Raw genomic sequence first — 27,189 nt, 5'->3', positions numbered from 1 at the left:
TGGAGTGGACCAGAAGGAAGAAAGAAACAACCAAACAGAGAAAAATGAAGAAACAAGAATTCAAAACAATGAGGAGAGGCTTAGGAACCTCCAGGACATCTTTAAACGTTCCAACATCTGAATTATAGGGATACCAGAAGGGGAAGAGGAAGAGCAACAAGTGGAAAAGTTACTTGAACAAATAATAAAGGAGAACTTCTCCAAGCTGGCAAAGGAAATAGGCTTCCAGGAAGTCCAGGAAGCTCAGAGCGTCCCAAAGAAGTTGGACCCAAGGAGGAACACACCAAGGCACATCATAATTACATTACCCAAGGTTAAAATGAAGGAGAGAATTCTAGAAGCAGCAAGAGATAAGGGGATAGTCACCTATAAAGGAGTGCCCATCAGAGTGTCAGCTGATTTCTCAAAAGAGACCTTACAGGCAAAAAGGGGCTGGAAAGAAGTATTCCAGTCATGAAATCCAAAGACCTACAGCCAAGATTGCTCTATCCAGCAAAACTTTCATTTAGAATGGAAGGACAGATAAAGTGCTTCTCAGATAAGGTCAAGTTGAAGGAGTTCATCATCACCAAGCCCTTACTATATGAAATGTTAAAGGGACTTACCTAAGAAAAAAAAAAGATAAAAATATGCACAGTGAAAGGACAGCAAACTCACAGTTATTAACAACCACACCTAAAACAAAAGCAAAGTAAGCGGACAGCTAAAACAGGAGTGGAGCCACAGAAATGGAGATCACATGGAAGGTTAGCAACAGGGGAGTGGGAGGAGGAGAAGGGGGGAGAAGGTACAGAGAATAAGTAGCATAGACAGTGGGGAGAAAAAAGACAGGGGGAGGGCAAGAGTAGTGTGGAAAATGTAGAAGCTAAAGAACTTATGAGACATGGACATGAACTAAAGTGGAGGAAGGTGGGTGAGAAGGGGTGTGCAGGGTGGAGGGGAATGAAGGGGGGAAATGGGACAACTATAATGGCATAATCAATAAAATATATTAAAAAATAAATAATATTTATTTATTAGTTTACTGTCTGTAAAAAAAAATAGCAATGTTGGAGGAATCATGCTATTTCATAGTGAACTTGTACTATATCTCATACTACAAGGCCACAGTAATAAAAACAATGGTACTGGTGTACAAACGGACATACAGATCAGTGGAACAGAATAGAGAGTCCAGAAATAAACCCATGCTGTTATGATAAATTAGTAATTGACATAGGAGGCAAGAACAGTTGGTGAAGATGGTCTATTCAATAAATGGTTTTGTGAAAATTTGACAGATGTATGCAAAAAAAAAGAAACTAGACCATCTTCTCACACCATACTTGAAGAAAATTCAAAATGGATTAGAGACTCATATGTAAGTCTTGAAACCACAAAAATCCTAGAAGATAACACAGCACAATGTGTCTCAGTTGGCTGGGCATTGCGCCACAAACTAAAAGGTTGCTGGTTCAGTGTCCTGGTCAGGGCACATAGCTAGGTTGTGGGCTTGGCCCCAGTCAGACGCATATGAAAGGCAACCAATCAATGTTTCTTACATTGATGTTTCTCTCCCTCTCTTTCTCCCTCCCTGCCTCCCGTCTCCAAAATCAATAAGCATGTCCTTGGGTGAGGATTAAAAAAAAAGAAGCTAAATTCCTTCCATAATACCACATGTACTCCAAGATGATAAAAATAATAACAGCACTTCAGCAGCTAGCGCATTTTTAAAGCACCCCTCCAACCCCAAATCTCAGAGGAAAAAGCATACTATATCAAGCAACTTGGGGTTGAGCCAAAATAATAATTGCTAATATTTATTGAGCATTTAGTACAGGTTAGGAACTTGGCTAAACTCTCATTACATTACCACATGTAAAACATCCAGTAACCCAGAGTGGTATGTGTAAGAGTGTCCACTTGTCATTGCCTGGCACACTAGTAAAGGCTCAGCATGCCAGTACTACAAGATGGAGGATTGATTTTTTTTGTTTTTTTTTTTTTGTTATCTTAATGCAGGTTTGGCTGCCTGCCAAGCAAACCAAACTCAGGAGATAGGTGTTCCTTCAAAAGGAAATAGGTTTATTCAGGTGCAGGCAACTTGGGTGACTAGTGGGTTCCCTTTTCAAAGACCTTCCCTCTTCCTGCTCAAGTCAGCTGCTTTGCTCTTTCTAGCAATGGCAAGCTACTCCTCTGAAAGGATGGCCTCTCATTGATTCCACCGTGTTATTTTCTGGTTTTATGGATAGATAGGAGAAAGTTTGTCTACATGAGTCAGTTTGAGGGTACTAAGAATCCCCCATTCTGTCCCCTCTCTAATTGTTGGGAGGGAAAACTCCCTAACTAGGTTAAATGGCGTATTAACCTCAAACAGCACCGGGATGAGATTGGGAAGAAAGCGCCCAGCTGTGGACTGTACCTCTCTGCCTTCAAGGCTGAGCGGGAAAGCTCAACCCCAAAGTGCAGTGGGGGTGGGTTTCGCCAAGGGGCACACAACCTCCACGATCAGACCCCGCCAGGGGCGGGGCTGCCATCTTATACTTCTCACCACCAACTCCTTCTAGACAGATACCTGTTAGCTCCGCAGCAGCCATCTTTTATAAGAAGCATACGCTGCCATTGGGCTTAAATCAGGGCGTTTTTCAGAAACGAAAAAGCATCTCTGCGTTCCTTATCACCACAGAGGAACAGCTACCTGCTACACCAAACTCCTCCACTTTCGGGTGGGCTTGTGACAGTAAAGGAGAGGTGCAAGTCAACATATGCTACTTTCTTGCCCTCTGGTGGCAGGGCGTGGGTAGTGATCGTAGTTTACACCTGTTAGAGCAGGGTTGTCAAACTCATTTTTGTAGTTGTATTTGTATAGTCCTAAAATTATTTTGACCCTTTGAAGGCAACCGGGAGGCTGATGTGGCCCCCAGTGAAAATGAGTTTGACACCTCTGTTCTGCTTCCAAGTCTTGTTGGGCCAGCACTTAAAAGTCGTCTTGGTCTGCTGGGGAACATCTAGCTGGGGTAAGGCTAGAGTGGAATCTGAGTATGGACGCTGAGCAAAAGTGATGATGCACGGTGGGTCATGGGGATGTGTTTCTTAAAAGATAGTGTGGTCTGTTAAACCTCTTCACACAGTGAAGCATGTATTAATGGCTTACCCTCCTTGCTTACTCTGCTAAAGCCTGGCACAGATGGGATTACAAGAACTCCTCTCCCACTATTTTCTGTAAAATCTAGTAGATTGTTGCAAGCATTGAGTTTTTAGTGCCTGGTTTTTTCTCTCCAAAGAAGTCAGACCTCCCAGCCTTGTGCCTGACCTGTGGCTGATGATGAGTTGTTATGGAGCTGGTGTTCTGGTTCCACCTGCCTGTCAGGAACTTGCCTGAGGTTGGGCAGTCCCTGGAAGGCAGTTCTGGCTCTTCCTCAGGGGTCTGGCAGTTTGGCCTTTCATGGGGGGTTCCTACTTGTCACGGTCTTACTTCCTAAGGAGAAGGACTAAATAATCTTTTGTATTCACATTTTCAAGTTCCATTGCACCAATTTCTTAAAAAAGAAGTTGCAAACAAATAGTGATTTGAAGAATCCAGAAAACATTACCTGCTTTAACTGTTTCAAACCATCAGTCAGGCCACCTTCAATTCCATCAGTGTTGTTTCCTGTTTCTGGGAATTGAATGCATTCCAGATCTTCAGGAGTGCAAAAATACCTTCACATATGTTTTCAGGTCCCATACTGCTTATTAGCACCTTAGCAGTGATATGTTTAACACTTTGTGAAGGGTGCATATCAGTTTTTATTATTATCATCACAGTCTTGTGTGACAATCCAGTTTCTAAGGAAGATGCTGTTTTTGTCCTTGGGAAATATACAAGGTTTATTAAACCAGGTGTTCAAATGGGCAAATATTATCTCATTGTTATGGAAGAAATGAAGTAGAAAATGTATTTTTCTAACAGATTAAAATTCTACAACATCTTTCTTAAAATTATGAGTGACGTGTTAGACCAGAGAAACCAAAACAAACGAACATTATGCCTTTGTACTTTTATCCACATAAAACATTCAAGGTGAGACTCTCCAAAAAACCAAGAATTTATTTATAAAACATTGTATATTTATTCTTACATGTTTAAACTTCAGTCACCTTCAAAATACTCCCCATTTGATGCAATACACCCATTGAGATGTTTTAACCACTGCTCAAAACAATTTTTGAACTTGTCAATTTTGTTGCCTTTTAGTATTTCTGCCATTTTTTGTATCACCTCTTCTATGTTGGCAAAATGTTTCCCTCTTGCATATCTCGTAGTGCAGATCTGCTAGTAACAAATTCAGTTTTTTGTTTATGTGGGAAAGTCTTAATTTCTCTTTTATTTTTGTTCTATTGTTATAGTATATTACATTAATTGATTTTGGATGTTAATCAACCTCACATTTTTGGGGGAAAAGCCCACTTGACCATTGTGTAGCATTATTTTTATATGTTGCTGAATTCTGTTTGCCAGTATGTTGTTGGAAATATCCGCAAACATATTTATAACAGATATTAGTCTATAGTTTTCTTCTCTTGTTATGCCTTTCTCTGGTTTTGGTATCATGATAATACTGGACTCACAAAATGAGTTGGGAAGTGTTTCTTCCTCTTCTATTTATGGTAAGAGTTTGTGAAAAATTGGTACTAATTCTTCTTTAATGTTTGGTAGAATATACCAGTAAATCCAAATGCCCCTGGGCTTTTCACTGTGGGTACTTTTATAAATTACAAATTCAATATCTTTTTTTTAAAAGAGATTTATTTATTTGTTAGGTGGAATAGATAGTAAACCAAGGTAAGGATGAGGAGGGAAATGTGTTTCATCAAGTAACTCAGCAGTCCTGAGCCTGGTCTCATAATATTGCCAGGTGTTCCAAGAAATACATCACAAGAAATACTATGTTAGCATGGGAGGCGGGAAGCCCTTGAAATTCTATGTATCATTTCCACTACATGGGAAAGAAAGCCTTGAAACTGTGTATTCATCCCAAGGCCTGGAAGAGGAGGGGGTCCACACTGCCCAAAGAAGAAGCCCATAAAACAACTTTGGTTGATTGCCTACCTCTGGTCAGTATTCCTTATGAGAGAGTCCTTAATGCTTACAGAAAGAACCCATAAATAACTTTGGGTAACTGCTTCAACTTTAATTAACTACCTCCTCTCATGTATCTGTTTTACAACAAGATGACCAAACTTAGTCTGGAGCAAGATAAGGATTTGGGCTAACAGACCCCCACACATGCCTAAGTTTGGGTAGGCATGTCCCCCTGGAAAGCTGGCACCACCTTAGTCCATCAATCAATATGAAACTTCTTCACACCCATCCCGCCAATTATAAAAGTCCTCAGAACAAAGAGCCTGAGGCTCTTGTCACCCCTGCTCTTGCCACCTTGCCCTTACCTCTTGCCACCCTTACTTTGGCATGCCTTGAACCTGAGCCCTTCACCGCCACCTTGCTAAGACCCATTCTCTTCCATGATAACATATCACTAATAAACCCTGCTTGCACGCTAATAGACTTGCCGATCCTTAATTCTTTACTGTGTTTCTCTTTCTTCTTGAACCAGTTTCTCCTGCAACATATTTATTTTCAGAGAGAGGAGGAGGAAGAAAGAGAGGGAAGGAAACATCAATGTGAGGGAGAAACATCTATTGGTTGCCACTCACATGCCTGCCCCCCAGGACCTGGCCTGCAATGTAGGCAAGTGCCCTGACCAGAGATCGAATTATTTGTGGCATGATGTCCAACCTACTGAGCCAACACCAGCCAGGGCACTAATTCAGTATCTTCACTTATTATAGCTCTATTCAGATTGTCTATTTTGTCTACCTGGCCAGGTAGCTGAGCTGGTTAGATTATCACCCAACATGCCAAAGTTGTGGGGTCAGGGCACATACAAGACCAATTAATGTAACCAATTAATGTATAAATAAGTGAAGCAACAAATTGATGTTTCTCTCCCCACTCCTCTCTAAAATCAATAAATAAGCTAAAACAATGTTTTTTTTAAAGTTTTTTTTCTTCTTGAGTTAGTTTTGGTTGTTTGTATTTTCCTAGGGATTTGTCCACTTCATTTGGTTAGCATACAAATGGCCACAACATTCCTTCATAATCTTAATTATTTCTTTAAGATCAGTAGCAAAGCCCTGTCTTTTATTTCTACTTCTATTAGTTTGCATCTTCTATTGTTTTCCTTGTTTAGTTGAGCTCCAGATTTGTCAGTTTTGTTGTTTTTTCCCAAAGAACAAGCTTTTGGTTTAACTGATTTTCTCTATGTATTTCTATATCATTAATTTATGCTGTAATTGAAAGGTTTTCTTAGGCTCTGCCGAGGAAGAAATGTCAATCAGCCACAAAGTGGGGCATATAGAGCTTTATTGGGGTTTGCGCACCTGGGCGAGGTTCTCTGGTCCGCAGAGTGGGGCTGGGGAAGTTGCGCCCAAGCAGGGAATGTGGCGGGGTTTTATCTTGGTTGGCTCTCTTCATGGGAGCTGGGGATTGGCTCCCTTTGAACAAAGTGGCAATATATCATTGGTGGTTCTCCTCGGGCTCAGGTTGCTATGTGAATATCTATTTTGGCAAAGCCCACCATTTTGGCTCCCTGGTTTGACGTCAGCCGTCTTTTCCGGGTTGTAGTTCAGCCTCCATTTTGTCCTACCCCACCCATCCTGACAGTAATCTTTGGTATTTTCTTCCCTCTGTTTGCTCTTGGTTTAATTTTCTCTTTTAATAATGTCTTGTGTTTTTAAAAAGAGATTATTTATTTACTTTTAGAGATAGGAGAAGGGAGAGAGAGAGAGGGAGAGAGACATCGATGGGTGAGAGAAACACTGATTGGTTGCCTCTCTCATATGCCCCAAACAGGGACTGGGCCTGCAACCCAGGAATGTGCCCTGACTGGGAATCAAACCGGTGACCTTTCACTTTGTGGGACCATGCTCAACCAAGTGAGCCATACTGGTCAGGGCACTAGTGTCTTATGTTTATTGATTTGAGAACTTTCTTCTTTCTTAATACAGATATTTACAGTTATAAATTTCCATCTAAGTACTGCTATAGTTGCAGCCAATGAATACAGATGTCTTTGTTTTCATTTGTTTGAAAGTATTTTCTAATTCCTCAAGAATGTTTGCAAGTTTTTTATTTGACCACTTTGAATATGTTATCTCATTGCTCTCTCTCCTCCATTGTGTTTGTTAAGAAGTTAGTTGCTAATCTTATTCAAATTACCTTGTAAGGAATCGTTTTCTCTTAATGCTTTCAATATTTTTCTCCTTAACTTTCAGCATTTTTATATAATGTATCTGTTTGTAGACCTTTACACTTTTCCTACTTAGATTTTGTTGAATTTCCTAGATGTGTAGGTTATTGGTTTTTAATAAATTTGAGAAGTGTTCAGCTATTATTTCTTGGAGGAAAAAAAATATTTTGCTCATGTCTCTCTCCCCTCTTCTAGTGCTGTGCCCATTATACATTTGGTGATGTGTTTAATGGTGACCTACATTTCTCTGAGGCTTTTTTCATTTATTTTATTCCTCTTACCTCTCCGTTCTTTGGGCTGCACCTTTACTGATCTACCATAAGTTTACTTATTCTTTTTTTACAATTTTTATTTACTGACTTTTAGAGAGAGAGAGATGGGGAAGGAAAAAACATCAATTTGTTGTTGAACTTATGCATTCACTGATTACTTCTTGTATGTGCCCTGTTGGGAAATAAAACCCTCAACCTTGAATTATTGGGATGATGCTCTAACCAACTGAGCTACCATCTAGGGCCTGCTTATTCTTTATTCTGTCAGTTCAGATCTACATTTGAGTCCCTCTAGTGAATTTTTAATTTCAACACTTTTGATACAGTATAGTAATATTGTACTATTTAACTTCAGAATTTCCATTCAGTTCTTTTTAATAGTTTTTAACTCTTTATTGATATCTCTGTTGTGAAATTGTCATTCATTCTTTTACTTGTTATTCTTGGTTGCATTTAATTCTGTGAACATGTTAATAATGGCTATTTGTAACTTTTTTCTAATAAATCGAACATCTGGTCACTCTGGCTTATCTCCCCTGGGATTGTTTCTTGCCTGGTTACTGCTTCTTGACCCTGTCCTTCTGCATGTTCACACTGACATAATATAGCTACAGGCCAAACATAGGTTTGTGCAACCTGGACCTGTGCTGCCTTTCTGCAGGCTGTACATGGCCCAGGATGGCTATGAATGTGGCTCAACATGAAACTGTAAATTTATTTAAAACTGTTTTTTGCTCATTAGTGTATTTAACATGTGGCACAAGACAACTTTTCTTCTTCCAGTGTGTCCCAGAGTTGTCAAAAGGTTGGACACCCCTGCCTTATAATGAGCCTCAGACTGGAGGAGGTCATCTCTAATGATCTGCCACCATCCCTGCATTCCTCTGTGGTGTGAGTAAGAAGTGGCAAGTCCACGTCTGCTGGTATTCCAGGTGGGTTTTTCAGAATATCATGAACACTTAAGCAACTCCCTGTTTTTGAGCTCCTGTGTTACAGTCTCACAGGCAGTTTTGATTGGCTGCTTTGTTTTTCTTCTGGTTCAACATTCACACTTTGTTTCTTTGTATGCCTCATAATGTTAGTTGGAATCTGGACATTTTACATAATATATTGTAGGGACTCAGGGGACTTGATTCCTTCCCCCACCTTTATGGCTTATTTGTTTTTTGACTGGCTGAATTCTTTTAGGGAAGTGTATTTTCTCTCTTACAATTTTAAAGCCTTTGGTGTTGCAGGAAGGTACAGCTTTGGTTACTATGGGATGACAGTGATTTTGGCAAGGGAAAGATTTCATCTTTTTCCATGACTATAGCATAGATCACGTTGTTAAACTTTACTAATTGCAGATAATTGTTCAATTGTTTTCAACAATGCCTTGGGGCATAAATTGCTATACAAACTAACCCAATCAAATGTGGCTCCTTTGAAGGAATAGTTTGTGAAGCTATTTATTCGGCATTTGTTCCAGTTCTAGGGAGAGCTCCTCCTAGCTGTCTTATTCCCTATTCTCTCCTGAAAATCGCTAGTCTGCACTTTTGCCTTTCATCTCTACCTCTATTGTTCTTGGGAGTGCCCCTTAGGCTTGTACTTCTCCAACCTCTGATGCAAATACAATTATAGTCAGATAGCAGTTCTCTCATCTCAAATAATTTGGTTCTTGAACAGCCTTCCAGAACAATTAAGTTCGAGAACTGAGGTTCCACTGTATTTCCTTTGAAAGGAGATTATGAACTATCTGTTTTACTGCTTGCTTTTCCACCCAGCCAAAGTCTCTGAGTCAGGGCTCTGGAGCCAGAGAAAGGGACAAAGAAAACTTCTCTCTGAATGACACTGTCCCTGTAAAAGTTGAAGAGTCAATGGAGGAGGGGGACGGGAATAACCCAAATTCTTCTTGACTTGTCTGTCCTGGAATGGAATCAATATCTCATGAACTAGGGCAAGGGTGATCAGAGCCCCAGTCTTCTGAGGAAGAAGGAGGGAGGGATGGAGAGAGAGAGAGAGAGATGTTGGGAGAGTGTAAACTCAGGCAGAAGTTGTCCAGGAGAAACTGAAGTCCTGAAACTCAGGGATATATTTGCTGTATAACTGTCACTTGGTGGAAAAAATCAAATCGGTTCATTCCTTTGGTCTAGTGGATCTCCCTAGATTTGCAACTGACCACTGTGAAAACAGCTTCCCTGTATTGTATTTTAATAATTGTTGATGGGAGAGACCTGGTTCTTCTTGCTGACCCATATAAAGAATTACAGATCCGCAAATCTATTAGCATGTAAACAGTTTATTAGTGACCCATTCCCATGGAAGAGAATGGGCCTGGGTAGAGTGAGGGTGTGGGTGGTGGTGAAAGGCAAAGTTTCAGAGCCAAGCAGGGTGGCAAAAGCTAGAGCGGCCGAAGACCAGGGTGGCAAGCCCCTGGGCAGCCTGCAGCTAGGTGGCCAGAGGCCCAGTGGCCCAAGAGCCAGGAGCATCCTGAGCCCCCAAGAGAGACAGAGAGCAAATCCTTTGTTCTGAGGACTTATATAGTTGGTGGGATAGGAGAAAAAAGTTATATATTAATGGATAAATGTGGTGCCAGCTTTCCTGGGGGAATGTAACTACCCAAACTTAGGTATGTGTGGGGGTCTGTTAGTCCAAATCCTTACTTTGCTCCAGACTCCATTTGTTCATCTTGCAAAACAAATACGTGACAGGACGCAGTCAAAATTGGGGCACTTTCCAAAGTTATTTATGGGCTCTTTCTGTAAGCATCAGGGACTCCCTTGTAAAACAGATAGTGACCAGAGGTAGGCAATTAACAAAAGTTGTTTTATGGGCTCTTTCTTTGGGCACCGGGGACCCTCTCCCATATTCAGGCCTTGGGATGAAAGCATAGTTTCAAGACTTTCTTTCCCAGATAGTGGAAATGCTACATAGAATTTCAAGGACTTCCCTTCTTTCTCGCTAACATAGTGTTTCTTTCTTTCTTTTTTTTAACACCTACATTTTTTTTTAATTTTAAAGCTTTTATTTATTTATCTTTAGAAGGAAGGAAAGGAGAGAAGGAGAGAAATATCAATGTATGGTTGCCTCTCGTAAGTCCCCTGCCGGGAACTGGCCTGCAACCCAGACATGTTCCCTGACTGGGAATCGAACTGCGATCGTGTGGTTCGCAGGCCCATGCTCAAGCCACTGAGCTACACCAGTCAGGGTCTACATAGTGTTTCTTGTGGTGTTGGAACACCTGGCAACATTATCAGACCAGGCTCAGGACTGCTGAGTTAGCAAGTGAGGTTTGTCTCCTTCCTCCTCCCTGCCCAGTTTACTATTTAATCTACCCAATTGGAGAAAGGTGTTTTCTAACAAGCAGGGTGTTAGATACTGGCCAGTAACAGTATTGCAGTCTGAGTTCTTCCTGTGCTGTCTCCTGCCTCTGCTATAGATGTCACTATGTCTTTTTTTTTTTAACACTTTATTTATCTTTAGAGGGGAAGGGGAGGAGAGAGGGAGAGAAATATCAATGTATGGTTGCCTTTAGTGTATCCCCTGCTGGGAACTGGCCTGCAACCCAGACATGGGCCTTGACTGGGAATCAAACCACCCTTGTTTGGTTCCCAGGCCCCCAGACCAGCAACTCAATCCACTGAGCTACACCAGCCAGGGCTACAAGTCACTATGTCTTATAATTGGCAATGTTAACCTCCATCATTTGGTTAATGGAGTGCCTGCCAGGATACTTCAGTGTAAACTTCTTATTTTCCCCTTTTTATTGCTACATATTTTAGGGGAAACCCTTGAGACTATGCAGCTATCCTCTTTCTGCTTAAACTTTTGCCTAGGCTTTTACTTTTTTTTGTTTCAGCTACATTTTACTGTTTCAGGGGGCAGAAGGGCCATTTAATTGAAGGGGAAGAATGGTGAGAGACAGCAGACTGGCAGAGGTTAATTCCTTTAGAGTTAGATAAACGAACCCCTGGCCCTATAGCTCAGTTGGTTAGAGCAACCCTGATAGCCCAAGGTCGAAGGCTTGAGTCACTGTCAGAACATTTACAAGTATAAATCAATAAATGCATGAATAAGTGGAACAACAAACCCATGTCTCTCCTCTCTGTCACTCTCTCTTTCCCTCCCTCTCCCCCTCTCTCCCTGCTCCCACTTCTGTCAGTCTTCCTGCCCCACTTCCTATTTTTAAAAAAATCAATAAAAGTAAAATTAGATACCGTAAATGAGAGGCCTTGCAATCAGGCGCGAAGGCCCGCCCGTTGCCCTGGAGACCGGGTCCTTTCGCCAGAGTGCCGCCAAAGTGTGGCGCCAGCCTGGGTCTAATGAGCGGCTGCGCGCAGGCGGGGCTTATCTCGTCTTGTGGCTCAGCTCTTATCCGGTCATGGAGGAGTCTTTCTCGTGGCTGCTTCTGTTCCTGTTGATCGGGGCCTGGGCCCCGGCGCCAGGCATCACCTTTCCGGATGCACCGCTGTTGGTCAACGAGGACGTGAAGCGCACGGTGGATCTGAGCAGCCACCTGGCCAAGGTGACCGTTGAGGTGGTCCTGGCTCACACCGGCGGCAGCTCCACGTACCGCGCCCCCTCATTCCTCTTGGCCTTGGAGCCGGAGCTCGAGGCCCGGCTGGCACATCTTCGCGTGCAGGTGAATGGGTGGGCCTCTTTCGCTTTCAGAGCCTGCCCTTCGACCCCGCTCCCCTCTCAGCCTCCAAGGAAACGTGGAGCCCAGGGTCTCAGCCCTCGGCTTGGACACGTCACCGTAAGCCTGCTCCCGGCGCGGGCCGTACCTCTCCTTTGAGCTAGCTACTCCTGGGCTGCTATTGGGACCGGCTCTGGTGATCTTGGGCGGAGCGAACCTATTCGCCCCAGAAAAACTAAGATAATAGCCCCAGCGAAGGGCATACTAGGCTGCTAATGTGCTCTAAATTTTCGTTTCTCATGACAATGTAGTAGCCCGACTGGAGGACTAATAAGTGAGTTAAAATTTAGTATCTTTAACGTCTGACCCTTTGTAGGTGTCATAGTGGTAGATTCCGTGTTTAAGTTTGCAATAATTTGAAACAGTTGTTAATATAACCCGTTTCTTAAGGTTGCTAATGAACGCTTTTTAAAAATTTTATCCTTTAAGTTATTTTTAAAAATCATGCAAGTCATACTAGCCTGATTAAGCTGTACAGAAAGGTAAAGTCCAGATCTCTGCCTTCCTCTTTCTGGTTCTCATTCACGTTTCAGCTAACAAGTTTGCTTGTGTGCTTCTGGGTATTTTACTGAACACTTTTATAATTCAGGGAAAGAAAATGTTGTTGTCTTTGGGAATAGAGCGAATATACAGAGCTTTGCTTTTTTTCATAATTATTTGAAACCGTTAGTATAACACACTTAAGGTGTGTTGCCGTTTTCATTATACAACATCCATTAAGTGATTACCCAATTATTAAGAGAATACTCATTACAGTATCATTTCTTCTAAGCACACTTCGCTTTCTGACTGAATCTGGAGCTATAAAGCAGAGTTTATAGAGATTATACTTTCGAAATGACTTCTATTCACATGTTGTCCATCATGAGCATTTGCTCAGTTACACTGAATGGTTTTTGGAAAGATGGATTAACGCTTCATTTAAATTTGTGCTGCTGCCAACTTTGAATGTTTTGAATATTAAATCCCATTCTTTTATAAAGGCTAGTCCTGATATGAGGTTGTCACAGTATAACAGCACCAAATTAGGAGGTAACTAATCCTGCCATCATGCTGGAGAATGCTTACAAGCTGGGTTACTATAGTGATTTTTTTCCCCCTTTCCCTTCCCCCTGTACTGATTTTTTTTTTTAATTGAGAATCTGCTGGTCAGGTATTGTGATAGGTGTTTTAAGTCCATCCTCATTTAATCCTCATAACCTTTTGAGGTGTAGGTTTTTACTACAGGTGAGGAGTCTAGTCTGGGACACTAAATTGTTTAATGCCCTGTGTGAGACTTTAGAGTGAGTGGTCAGTGATTCAAGGCTTAAGCTAAGTTAAGTTCAAACATTTTATGTGTTCTTAAGTACCCACATCACCTCCTCTGGCCTAGATGGCTGTGAGATAGGGTTGTGTTAGAGTATAAGAGCTGTATTTGCATCACCAGATATATTCAAAATTATTTGTTAATTTTGTAGTCTGAGAGACAGAACAGTTAATGAATGTGTGTGCTTCTTTGTATCCCTATCCCAATGGGAAACATAACTGGATGATACACTTAACATGGAGGGTGTGTTTTCCCACAGTTGACTTGGAGGTTTTGCTGAGGTCACTAGAAGTTTTTTCATAGCTACACTACTGGAGAAAAAAAGGAACCTATTCTGGTTGCAGACTCTTCTGAATTTGGATTTTAACCCCAACTGAAACAGAGTTCAGAGGTACCTCAAGAGTTTTTAAAGACAAGTTCAGCATCCTTTGTTTAGTTCTCATTCCCCAAAAGAAGTTTTTTCAGTGGATTACCTTCAACCCTACATGTAGAATTTTAGGAACTGGTAAAAGGGGCTCTGGTGATTATTGACAGGGAGCCAGTGGTTTCTCAGAATCATCTTTTATTTTAGGTTTATAAATAACAAGTTTATTTATTTTTTTCATTTTTTTGTGAAAGATGAAATGTGAAATGAAGAGTAGAGATGTAAATTAGGTGTAGTACCATAACTACCATGAGAGATGATGTAGATTAAGGTGTTAACACTGTGGCTAGAGAAGGAAAAATATGAGATATAATAGACTGAAAGCAATAGAATCTATAGTATTTGATGACATTGAATGTAAGTAGTGGTGTGTAAGTCTCCAGTTCTTTTGGCTGGGTAATATCATGTTAAAAGGATTATGAGCCTCCAAGCTGGTAAAGTACGATATGCTGATTATTTTTATATGCACACACACATAAATACACAGACACACACATAAAAATACACTAGAAGGAAATATTACAAATATTAACAGTGGTACTCAATAGAGCTAATAGATGTAATTATAGATTGTATTATTTGTTTCATTGGCATGTATAGTATTTTCCAAATTAAAAAAAAAGTGAATAACTTTTAGAACAGGAAAAAATACAAGAAATGTTCTTTTAATGATTGCAAGTGGGATAAAAAAGTTTCTATGAAGTGTTTTTGAGGCTCTGATAGTCTTATCAACTGGAAAAGCAGAACTCTATGAATGTGCTGAAATACGGATTCCATTTTGTTTTATTTATTTTTAAATATATTTTATTGATTATACTATTACAGTTGTCCCATTTTCCCCCTCAATGCCCTCCACCCTGCACACCCCCTCCCTCCCATATTCCTCCCCCAACCCTTTAGTTCGTGTCTGTCTGTCTCATACATCCAAATTCTTTGGCTTCTACTTTTCCCGTATTGTTCTTAACCCTCCCCCTGTCTATTTTCTACCTACCATTTGTGCTACTGATTCTCTGTACCTTTTCCCCCTCTTTCCCTCTCCCACTCCCCTATTGATAACCCTCCATGTGATCTCCATTTCTGTGGTTCTGTTCCTGTTCTATTGTTTGCTTAGTTTGTTTTTGTTTTTAGTGTGGTTGTTAATAATTGTGAACTTGCTGTCATTTTACTGTACATATTTTTTATCTTTTTCCTAGATAAATCCCTTTAACATTTCATAAAATAAGGGCTTGGTGATGATGAACTCCTTTAACTTGACCTTGTCTGGGTAAAGCACTTTACCTGCCCTTTCATTCTAAATGAAAGCTTTGCTCGATAGAGCAATCTTGGGTGTATGTACTTCCTTTAGTGATTTTGGATACTTCTTTCTAGCCCCTTCTTGCCTGTAAGGTCTCTTTTGAGAAATCAGCTAACAGTCTGATGGGAACTCCTTTGTAGGTAACTGCCTCCTTATCTCTTGCTGCTTCTAGAATTCTCTCCTTCATTTTAATCTTGGGTAATATACTTATGATGTGCCTTGGTGTGTTCCTTCTTGGGTCCAACTTCTTTGGAACTCTCTGAGCTTCCTGGACTTCCTGGAAGTCTATTTCCTTTGCCAGCTTGGGGAAGTTCTCCTTTATTATTTGTTCAGATAAGTTTTCCTCTTGTTGCTCTTCCTCTTCCCCTTCTGGTACCCCTATAATTGGGATGTTGGAATGTTTAAAGATGTCCTGGAGGTTCCTAAGCCTTTCCTCATTTTTTTGAATTCTTGTTTCTTCATTCTTTTCTGATTGGATGTTTCTTTTTTTCTGGTCCGTACCACTTCCTTCACTTCCTTCCCTTCCTTCCCTTCCTTCCCTTCCTTCCCTTCCTTCCCTTCCTTCCCATCACTATTGGTTCCATGTACATTTTCTTTTATTTCACTTAGCATAGCCTTCATTTTTTCCCTTTAATTTGCGACCAAATTCAACCAATTCTGTGAGCATCCTGATTACCAGTGTTTTGAACTGTACATCTGATAGGTTGGCTACCTCTTCTTTGCTTAGTTGTATTTTTTCTGGAGCTTTGATCTGTTCTTTTATTTGGGCCATTTTTTTTTTGTCTTGATGTGCCTGTTATGCAGTGAGGGGCAGAGCCTTAGGTGTTCACCAGGGCGGGGCAACCCAGTCACTGGGCTGTGACCCTGTATGTGGGGCAGGGGTCTGAGAGGGAACAATTATGCTTGCTTCACTCTTTGCTGGATTTCAGTCACCTCCCCTGCTTCCTGCAAGCAAACTGCACCCTTCTGGTGCTGATTACCATGTGGGTGGGTTTGTGTATGTTTTAGGACCCTGTGGGTCTCTCCAATGAACTCTTCTGTGAAGATGGGAGTCTCCTGGCACCTCAGCTCCCACAGGTGTTTTCAGTTGGTGTTTTGAGGCTTTATTTTCCCATGCTGGGACCCTACGTTGTGTGGTCTGTCTCACTCCCCAGTTTTGCCTGATTTATCTGCACGTGAATGTGGGACCCTCAGCCTGCCAGCCACCTTGTGTGCTGCGCCCCTCCACAATCTGCTGCCCTGCTGGGTCCCTCTGCTGCCTTGTGCACCCGGGGTCCACCTGCCCCGCTGCAGCAAGCCCTCTGCATCTCAGCTTCCTGACTATGCCCCTCCTACTGGTCTGGATGAATGTATCTACTTCAACTCCTTGTTTGTTGTACTTCCATGAGGTTCGATTTTAAATTGTTGTCCTTATTTTGGTTGTGTGAGGAGGCACAGTGTGTCTACATATGCCTCCATCTTGTCCAGAAGTCTAGTAATAATAATCTTATCTACTAACCAGCGAATTCAATTTTCCCAAAAATATCTTTTATGGGTTTTTTTTGGTTTCTCATTACCAAGGACCCATCTTATATTCTCTTTTGTGGATGCTATATTTAAAATATTTTGTCTCTCTACCTTTTTTTCCTTAAAAAAAAAAAAACCTCACCCCAAGGATATTTTTATTGAGTTTAGTGAGAGAGGAAGAGGAATAAAGAGAGAAACATTGATGTGAGAGAGAATCATTGATTGGTTGCCTCTACTGGTATCTAACTGCAACCTGACCAGAGATCAATCCTTCAACCTTTTGGTGCATGGGATTACATTCCAACCAACTGAGCCACCTGGCCAGGGCTGTGATATTTTATTAAGTAATAAATATTTCTTATTAAGACAGTGATATTCATGAGTATACTAGAATGTTCCCATTGTGATAGATTTGAACATAATGAAATTTGTTACTTTTATTAGCCTGCACAACATAATGGAGGATAAGTATATGATTACTTTTAGGCTTTTTGAAATTTAAAAATAACTTCTGGCCCTGGCTGGTGTAGCTCAGTGGATTGAGCACGGGCCTGTGAAGCAAAGGGTCACTGGTTCAATTCCCAGTCAGGGCATATGCCTGGGTTGCAGGCCAGGTTCCCGGTAGGGGACACATGAGAGGCAACCACACAATGATGTTTCTCTCCCACTCTTTCTCCTTCCCTTCTTCTCTCTCTAAAAATAAATAAATAAAAATATTTAAAAAATAGCTTCCTCATTATTGCTTAGTATATACCCTATTAGGAATCAGTGCTTCAGTGCTAAAAGGTTGTGTTAATTTTTTTTTTCTTTTGGTGGAGGTTGAGTTGGCAAAGAGATTAGTGGTGTGTATCTAAGTTTTCCCTTTGTAGTCTGTTATATAGTCTCATGGTTTGAGATGCCTGCTCTTTCCCAGAAAGACCCTCCAGCCTGCTGGAGTTAACATCCTTTTTCTGGTTGTACATCCTGCTGGAGTGAAGGATAAGAATTAGGAAGTGGCCATTGCCAAGCAGTGGCCATTGGCTCCTTCTCCTTGAGGACTTGGCCACTGTTTAACTTCTTTTGTGTAAGTAAAAACGGGTTTGGTCATGTACAAGACTTCTCCTACAGTAAATAATCATATTTATTGCTTATGTATATGTGGATATAAATGAAGAAGAAAACATCCAGAAAGAAGCCTTTAAGCCTGTGTATTGGAAGTGTGAGGTGTATTTGGAAGTATAATTATTTGTAGGTGTGTATTTGATTGATTTGATCATTCAGGAAAATATTTATTTATAGAGCTTATTATAAAGCTTTTCAGTGCAGAAGTAAGTCTTTGACAGTGTCCTTGTATTTCAGATGAAAAAAATTGTTACTGATCCCAGAATTCAATCTTTAAAATGTTCTGGTAGTTTGGCCCCAGCTGGTGTGGCTCATCGGATTGAGTGCCGGCTTATAAACCAAAAGGTCACTGGTTTGATTCCCATTTGGGGCACATGCCTGGGTTGTGGGCCAAGTCCCCAGCTGGGGGCATGTGAGAGACAACTGATTGATGTATCTCTCGCACATCAATGTTTCTCTCCTTCTCTTTCTCCCTCCCTTCCCTTCTCTCTAAAAATAAATAAATAAGAACAATTTTTATAAAAAGTTCTGGTAGCTTGAATACTTTCATGTGGATAGTCTGTGGTTGTTGGTTAATTGTTGACTCAAAATTTAGAGGCCAACAGACATGAAAAAGAATAACCTTTTTGACTTTTTTAGGTGAAGGGAGAAGATGAGGAAGAGAATAATCTGGAGGTACGAGAAACCAAAATTAAGGGTAAAAGGTAAGCTAATGAATAGTCAGAATATCTATATGTATATGTGCCTCTTGTATAGATTGTCTATCTGGGTTAGAATCATAAGGTGGGAGAATTACTTAGGAAGTGCTTGGTATATTAGAAGCTGTTTCAATTGATATACGAAGGGGGACCTCCCAAAAACGGAATTTACTTATAAAAAACTGTGTATTCTTAACATGTATAAACTTCAGTTGCCTTCAAAGTATTCTTCATTTGATGCAATATATCTATTGAGACATTTTTTTCACAGCTCACAACAGTTTAGAACTCTCCAAATTTGATGCCTTTTAGTGCTTTTGCTGTTTTTTGTTTCACTTAAAACATTTCCCTTTGAGAACTTTTTTCATCTGTGGAAACAGAAAAAAGTTGCTGGGGCAAGATTGGGTCACAGGGGTCATACCATTTTTGTTCAAAAACTGCTGCTCACTCAGCGCGAACCGGGCAGGTGTGCTCCTAAATAACCCCTCATGAAATGGGAAAACGTGTTCAGTCTTCCAAAAATTCACTGAAGTTGAATGCAGCCTCTTACAACAACACTAATACAGATGAGTTCCTAGAATACTCACCTAGTGGAGAAAGCTTGTTCTTAAGAGGTCCACCCTCCAGAAGATAATTTCAGGTTTTTGGGGGTCCCTCCTTGTAATGTGTTGTAGCAAGCAACAGGCTGTAGTATATTCTGGACCACATATGATGTCTTTTCTGTTTTAAAAAAGTATATTGTATTGATTATACTATTACAATTTTTCCATTTTTTTCTCCCATTTATTCTCCTTCACCCTATACTACCCTATAACCATATTTCCCCCTTAGTTCATGTCCTTGGTTATATATATAAGTTCTTTGGCTTCTCCATTTCCTATACTATTCTTAACCTCCCTCTGTCTATTTTTTACCTATCATTTATGCTTCTTATTCCCTGTACCTTTTCCCCCATTCTCCCTGCTCTTCCTCTCAGCCGATAATACTCCATGTGATCCCCATTTCTATGATTCTATTTCTGTACTAGTTATTGGCTTACTTTGTTCTTTTTTTTTTGTTCAGTTGTTGATCATTGTTAGTTTTTGTCATTTCACTGTTCGTATTTTTGATCATCTTTTTCTTTGATAAGCCCCTTTAACATTTCATATAATAAGGGCTTGGTGATGATGAACTCCTTCAATTTGACCTTATCGGAGAAGCACTGTATCTGCCCTTCCATTCTAAATGAAAGCTTTGCTGAATAGAGCAATCTTGGATGTAGGTCCTTGCCTTTCATGACTTGAAATACTTCTTTCCAGCCCCTTCTTGCCTGTAAGGTCTCTTGAGAAATCAGCTGACAGTCTGATGGGAACTCCTTTGTAGGTGACTATCTCCTTATCTCTTGCTGCTTCTAGAATTCTCTCCTTCATTTTAATCTTTGGTAATGCAATTATGATGTGCCTTGTTGTGTTCCTCCTTGGGTCCAACTTCTTTGGGACTCTCTGAGCTTCCTGGACTTCCTGGAAGTCTATATCCTTTGCCAGATTGAGGAAGATCTTCTTTATAATTTTTTCAAATAAGTTTTCCATTTCTTGCTTTTCCTCTTCCCCTTCTGACACCCCTATGTTTCAGATATTGGAATGTTTAAAGTTGTCCCTGAGGTTCCTAAGCCCCTCTTCATTTTTTTTTGAATTCTTGTTTCTTCATTCTGTTCTGGTTGAATCTTTTTTTTGTTTTCAAATAATTGATTTGAGTCTCAGTTTCATTCCCTTCACTGTTGGTTCCCTGTATATTTTTATTTTACTTTGTATGACCTTCACTTTTTCCTCAATTTTGTGACCACACGCAACCATTTCTGTGAGCATCCTGATGACCAGTGTTTTGAACTCTGCATCTGATAGGTTGGTTATCTTTTCATTGTTTAGTTCTGTTTTTGGAGGTTTTTTGATCTTCTCTTTCATTTGGGCCATATTTTTTTGTCTCAGTTTAGCTGTAAGGGGGAGAGCCTTAGGTATTCACCAGGGCTGGGCCACCCATGTCTTGTGTTGTGGTACTGTATAGGAGAGAGGGGTCCTAGAGGGAACAGTGCCACTTGCTGAGCTTTCTGCCGGCTTTTAGTCACTTGCCCTGCTACGCACAAGCAAATTGAGCTCTCCTGGTGCAGAGTCCCCTGGTAGGTGGGTTTGTGTTTGTTCTAGTACCCTATGGGTCTCTCCAAGGAACTGTCCTGTGAGGCTGGGAGTTTCTCTCCCTGCTGTGACTCCACAGGTTTTCACAGCCAGAGGTTTTTGAGGCTTTATTTCCCTGTGCTAGAATCCTGGGTTGCGTGATCTGTCTTGTTCCCCCATAGGTCCTTCAGGTTTATCTGCACACTCATGTTGGACCACCTTGTGCTTCACTACCTTGCCATGTGTGCTCTCTGCCCCAGCTGCCTGTCTCTGCACCTCCTACCAGTCTAGATGAATGTTTCTTCTTTAACTCCTTCGTTATTGGGCTTCCATACTGTCGATTTTCTGGCAGTTCTGGTTGGTTTTTTGTTTTTAAATTTGCTGTTTTTGGTTGTGCAAGGAAACAGATGCCTCTGTCTTGGCTGGTAGTCCCCCTATGATTTTTTTCCTGATAACTATTGCTGATATTGGAACCCCCTAACAGTGGGCAGTTAGTTTTATAACAAGAAAGTAGTTACTTTCTTTTTCCTTTTATTTATTTGTTTGTTTGTTTATTTGTTTATTTAATTGATTTTAGGGGGAGAGAGGAAAAAACATTGATTTGTTGTTCTACTTATTTGTGCATTAGTTGGCTGATTCGTGTATATGCCCTGACCAGGGATTGAACCTGCAATTCTGGTGTGTTGGCATGATGCTCTAACCAACTGAGCTACCTGTCCAGGGTTGAAAGTAGTTACTTTTCATCCCAGGTCTCTCTAATCTGTGGGGGAATAGGGATTCCTAACCAATAGATGGAGAACCAGTGAGAACTCCAAGCTGTTTGCCTCAGCAGATATTCTCTCATCAGTGGCTGGCTACTATCCTGTCTCCAAGAGGCAGATAGCTGCCCCTCCACTTTCAACTCTTCAGGGCATGGAAAATGATGCTTCTGTGCAGGATGTAGACTGAGCTCTATGAACCCTGGGGTTGGACTTGCCTTGTTCTCTGCTTTTAACTCAACACAGCCTGGATGGGGCCTGGCATTTGGCATTTTTAGGACCATAAGATGCACCTAGGTTTTAGAGGAAGAAAATAGGAAAAAAATTTTTGAAGGAAAAAATGTGGTAAAATATTTAATAATATAAATAACATAATATTTCACCCGCGTAAATGTCAACAGAACTCAACGGCATCATTAACAACCATTGTTCCTCCCAAATTTGGAGGGGGGGAACGCATCTTATAGTCTGAAAAATATGGTATTTACATTAAAGCACTTTATTAAGGGTATTTTTCAAATATAGATAAAATCGGGATGGGTTATATAATGAACTGCTACTTATCCCTTCACTCAGTTTTAGTTATCAGTATTTTGGATGGTATTTTTTTAGGCACTGAAATACTTGTTTAATGAATGTTGTGGAGAGAAGAGAATTTTTAGCTCAGGGATTCTTACTGAGGTAAACATCCTACAATGCTCAGGACAGATACTCTTTCCCAACAAAGAATTATCCATCCCAAAATGTAATAGTGCTAAGGTTAAAAAACCCTGCTTTAGCTGGGTTTTTTGTTGTATAGTTATATATGTTGTATAGTTTAGGGGTGTCAAACTTATTTTAACCAAGGGCCACATCAGCCTTGCATAGTTGCCTTCAAAGGGCCGAATGTAATTTTAGGACTGTATAAATGTAACTACTCCTTAACTAGGGGCAAGGAGCTTGGTGCTGCCGCTGGGTAAATCCACATGGTGCCCAGGCTGGATAAATCAAGGTGGAGGGGCCCCACGGGCTTTGTGTTTGCCACCTGTGCTATAGTTTATTTTAGGAACAAATGTAAAAAATGGTTCTTGTGCTCTCCCTCTGGGGAGCATGTCTGTGCCTTTCCCCTTCACCCTCCTCTTCCCTCTAGGCAAGTCACCTTTGCCTTTCTCTCTGCTAAGCTCTGAGGGCCCTTCTTTTGCTTCTCTAACTTGTTTCCTGAGGCTAGGCAGCCCATTGGCTCACTTGTACCTCTAACTTTCTCTGTGTGTGTGTGTGTTTAAGATTTTATGTATTTTTAGACGTTGGGGAAGGGAGGGAGAAGGAGAGGGAGAGAAATATCAGTATGTGGTTGCCTCACTTGTGCCACCCATCAGGGACCTGCCTCACAATGCAGGCCTGTGCCCTGACTAGGAATTCAACCCACAACCCTTTGGTTCCCAGGGCAGTGCTCAATAGTTACTGCTCAATAGTAGGATGAGTGGCTCATCCTACTGAGCCACACGAGCCAGGGCAACAACCCCTGTAACTTTCATAATATACTTTTTAATAATTTGAAAAAAATTGGTTCTTGACCAGCAAATACTTGTGCCTTACAACTATTAGTCTTCATGTGGTTCAACAAATATTACATTGGGTCTCGCTGCTTAGCAGTTTTAAAAAAATTTTCTCATTTATTTTAAGTTTTTAAGAAAATAATGAGACTGCCCTAACCAGTGGAGCTTTGTTGGGCATTGTTCTGCAAAGTGAAAAGACCACTGGTTTGATTCCCTGTCAAGGCACATGCGTGAGTGCAGGTTTGATTCCAGGTTAGGGTGTGTATGAGAGGCAACTAATTGGTGTTTCTCTCTCACTTCAATGTTTTTTTTTTCTTTCTTTTTTTCTCCTTTCCCTCTCTCTAAAAATAAATAAATAAAATCTTAAAAAAATAACAATCTAACAATAACTCTGTTCTTAATGCTTATGTCCAGCTATGATTTTATATATGGGTATAAATGGGATCATATTTAAATGTATTATTTTATTATTTTTTTAAAAGATTTCATTTATTTATCTTTAGAGAGGAAGGGAAGGAGAGAAGGAGAGAAATATCAGTGTATGGTTGCCTCTCATGAGTCCCCTGCTGGAAAGTGGCCTGCAACCCAGGCATGTGCCCTGACTGGGAATCGAACCGTGATCATGTGGTTTGCAGGCCTGCGCTCAATCCACTGAGCTACATCAGCCAGGGCTAAATGTATTCTAAATGTATTGTTTTATATAAAACTTAGCAGCAACATTAACAAGTTCCAAAATCCTAGCATGACAAATTATATATTTTTGTTCTGGACTATGTGCAGTTGCAGATATATTTTACATAGTTTCAATTACTGTGTGATCCTACTTTTTAAATCCTTTTTAATTCCACATAGAACATTTCCTGTTTTCTATGTGGTCCTCATGGTTTCCTTTTGTTAACCTAATCCTCTTTGAGTTGCTTTGATTTCATATACAGAAACATGTTCTGAGGAGCCAAATTATAATACATGGTGATTACTTTGATTTTTTTATTGTCTCAAAATGTGTGAAATGGGCATCTTTATCAGCCCTGCAGATGCCAGATCTGAATTAGCCTTAAATAAGTTGCTACTAAATTCTCTCCTTGTTAATATTTCAGAGACTCCTCTCCCCCTGTGGCTGTTTACTGACCTGCAGCATATCTCTGAGAGGGAGAATGGCATAGTTGTTATATAGTCGTCTTATGTAGCCTTATTCCAAGGGTTCAAATCTTATCTTTGTTGCTACTTGTGGCTCTGTGTCCTTGGAAAACTCAAGAATACTTTTCAGCACTGTAATAATGTCTACCTAAGGTAATTATGGTTAAGAATAACTAAATTAATACATAAATATCCTTGGAACAGAATCTGGTATGTAGTAAATGTTCAGTAAATTTTGATTTAACAAGAGAGCTAACCAATGAGAAGGAGCATTCCAGGCAGAGACATCTGTAAATATACAGAGGTATGACATTTCATGGTATGTTTAGTCACCCGGGCCTTCAGAGTGGCTGGAGCCCAGAGAAAGGTGTAAAGAGGGCTGAGGTCAGTTTAAGGAGTGCTTTGTATACTGTTTTTAGGGCAGTGGGCTTTACCCTTTAGTCAGTTGGGAACATTTAAAAATAGCATACTGTTTCATTTATTCCTAATTGTGAGTGCATGCGTTACACAGATTTGTCTTTATTACTACTTCCTGCCACAGAAACTGTCAGAGTTCTCAGTAAATTTGTTTCAGTAAATGAGTAATTCCTTTATTTTACCCAACAAAACCAGGTCCTTCACAGAATGTTCTTACATTAGATCCAGCAGGAGAAGAGCTATTAGAAAAAAAATGTCTACTTGTTGGATCCCAGTATAGTCAACTCTGTATAGTCAGCTCTGTTGTATTTCTAGCCTTTATCCTTTTTTTAAGTAACTTTCACATTTCAATAAGATTTGATGTTTATAATGAAGACCCTGGAGAACTGAATGGTTCTGAAATATCTTCTGAATCATCAAAGCAAGATTCGGTTGTGTTGGTAATATTTAACATAAAAATTAACATGAGAGTGATATCAGATTATGTTGATGGGCTGGAGAGAGATAGAGATTAAGAGATTAATTAGGAAAAAATGTAATAATCTAGGCAAGACATAATGGTTTGAATTGAGGAGGAGGCAATAGAAAGCTAGGATTTAAGAGACATTCTAGCCCTGGCTGGTGTGGTTTAGTAGGTTGAGGGCGGGTCTGTGAACCAGAGGGTTGCTGTTTCGATTCCTAGTCCTAGGGCATATGCTTGGGTTGCTGACCAGGTCCCCAGTAGGGGGTGCATGAGAGGCAGCCACACATTGATGTTTCTCTCCCTGTCTTTTTCACTCCCTTCTCCTTTCTAAAAATAAGTAAATGAAATATTTTTTAAAAAGTGACATTCTAAGGCAGGATAAATCCAGTACTGGGGATAGGGTAGTGTGAGCCATCAGAAACATGCCTGAGATTTCTGTCTAGCTCAGAGTTGGTTGGATGATAGCAGTATTATTAGAGGTAGGGAATTAGGATCATGAATGATATTAGATATTGGATATGTTGAATTGCCTGCGGGTTGGTCAGTGGAATAGTTTAGTGAACATTTGAAGATTTGAGTTTCTGGCTTAGGAGAGAGAATGAGATGTGAAGCAGATTTGGGACTTGAAGCCAAGAACTGGTTAAGACTGTTCTGGAGCAGGTATAGGACTTACTATATTTTGAGTATACACTTCAAAGTAGTGTTATGAAGTATAAAGGTGTGACTGATGAAGACTTTTAAGAACTCTGAATACTATGGAAACATGTTAAAATGCCTTCAGTTTTCCACTAGTGGTTTCTAGGTCTATGAAGAATTGGACTCCTGGCATAATAAACTTAGATTCATTTTTTTTTTTGAGTTAGTATGTTAAGAATTTTAGTAGTTTCTAGGCCATGTTTTTTTCTTTCAGATGGTAGTGGCTTTATTTCTTTCTGGTTTTGGGAATGATACAAGCTCATTATAAAACAAATTGGAAAAACACAAGAAAATGAAGTTTATCCTTCTACCCTGAGATTGTTACCATTAAACATTGTATAGAACATTCATTGAAACTTTTTCTTAACATATGTTTGTATATGCGTATGTTTTTTAAAGGAATCATACAGTGTCTTTTATAAAGTGATTTGGTATTTACATTGTACATACAAATGTTTAATATAGATAGATCTATGTGTCTTTTTCAGTGGCTGTCAATATTCCATTGTGTGGCTCTCTACTGGAAATTTTTTGTTATCCAGTTGTTGGACAGTTAGGTTGTTTTGCACTCTTCTACTGTTATAAACAACCTTGAGGTGACATTCAGATATTTGTCTTAAAAGGTTTTAATTAATAAGTTAAAGGTGACCTCTTAATGGTAACTGTTTTCATTTTGGGTACAAATTTTGATTTGTTTTTAATTTCCTTAATTATGTTGCCTCATTCTTCCTGCAGTGGGAGATTCTTCACAGTCAAGCTCCCAGTTGCTCTCGATCCTGGGACCAAGATTTCAGTCATTTTGGAAACAGTCTATACACATGTGCTTCAGCCATATCCAACCCAGATCACTCAATCAGAGAAACAGTTTGTGGTATTTGAGGGGAACCATTATTTCTACTCTCCCTATCCAACAAAGACACAAACTATGCGTGTGAAGCTTGCCTCTCGAAATGTGGAAAGCTACACCAAGTTGGGGAACCCCACACGATCTGAGGACCTCCTGGATTATGGACCTTTCAGAGATGTCCCTGCCTATAGTCAGGTAGGCTCATATGGAGTCTCGTCTATCCCTGTCTACTTCAGAGATTGTCTAGTGACTACTAGTTGATAGGGTTGGGTGGTGTGGGTGGGTGGAAATCCTAGGTCACCCCTCACTTTTTAACCTGCTGTGGAATGTCTCCATGGAGTCAGTATTCTCATTTTGGGAGTACAGGTAGAGGCTGTGAGTTTAGGAAGGTAAAAGAAGTAACATTTGGAGAGTTGGGGTGGGAGTTTGAGGGAGAGGGGAACAAGGCATTTTAGGCAGAGGCAGTAAGGGCCTGTGGATGTTGTCTAGAATGGCTGGTGTAGCTGCTATGGGTAGTAAAGCTGGCTGCATTGCTGAGCTTAGGAGTTGGTCCTTAATGGTAGAGGAAATAATTAAGGCTTAAAAAAGATTTTGTTAATGAAAAATTTCAAACACATGTAATAGTATAGAGAATAGGATAAC

The 27,189-nt window shown here is 40.4% G+C and overlaps 1 protein-coding gene across 1 annotated transcript in view; it reads left to right on the top strand.

Annotated features, from left to right (window-relative positions):
• Positions 1 to 11,853: 11,853 nt before the first annotated feature.
• Positions 11,854 to 27,189, top strand: part of RPN1 (ribophorin I) — a 45,922-nt gene continuing 30,586 nt past the window's right edge. Inside the window, exons 1-3 of the mRNA XM_037033735.1 lie at positions 11,854 to 12,164; positions 18,489 to 18,553; positions 26,436 to 26,742. Coding sequence (XP_036889630.1) covers positions 11,904 to 12,164; positions 18,489 to 18,553; positions 26,436 to 26,742 — 633 coding nt within the window. The 5' untranslated portion in view covers positions 11,854 to 11,903. The remainder of the gene's footprint in view (positions 12,165 to 18,488; positions 18,554 to 26,435; positions 26,743 to 27,189) is intronic.

This window comes from Sturnira hondurensis, unplaced genomic scaffold (genome assembly GCF_014824575.4).
Source record: "Sturnira hondurensis isolate 20B ecotype Veracruz unplaced genomic scaffold, ASM1482457v3 Scaffold0021778, whole genome shotgun sequence".
NCBI lineage: Eukaryota > Metazoa > Chordata > Mammalia > Chiroptera > Phyllostomidae > Sturnira > Sturnira hondurensis.
Note: the sequence above shows the minus strand (reverse complement) of the source record. Positions and strands in the feature narration are given on the sequence as shown.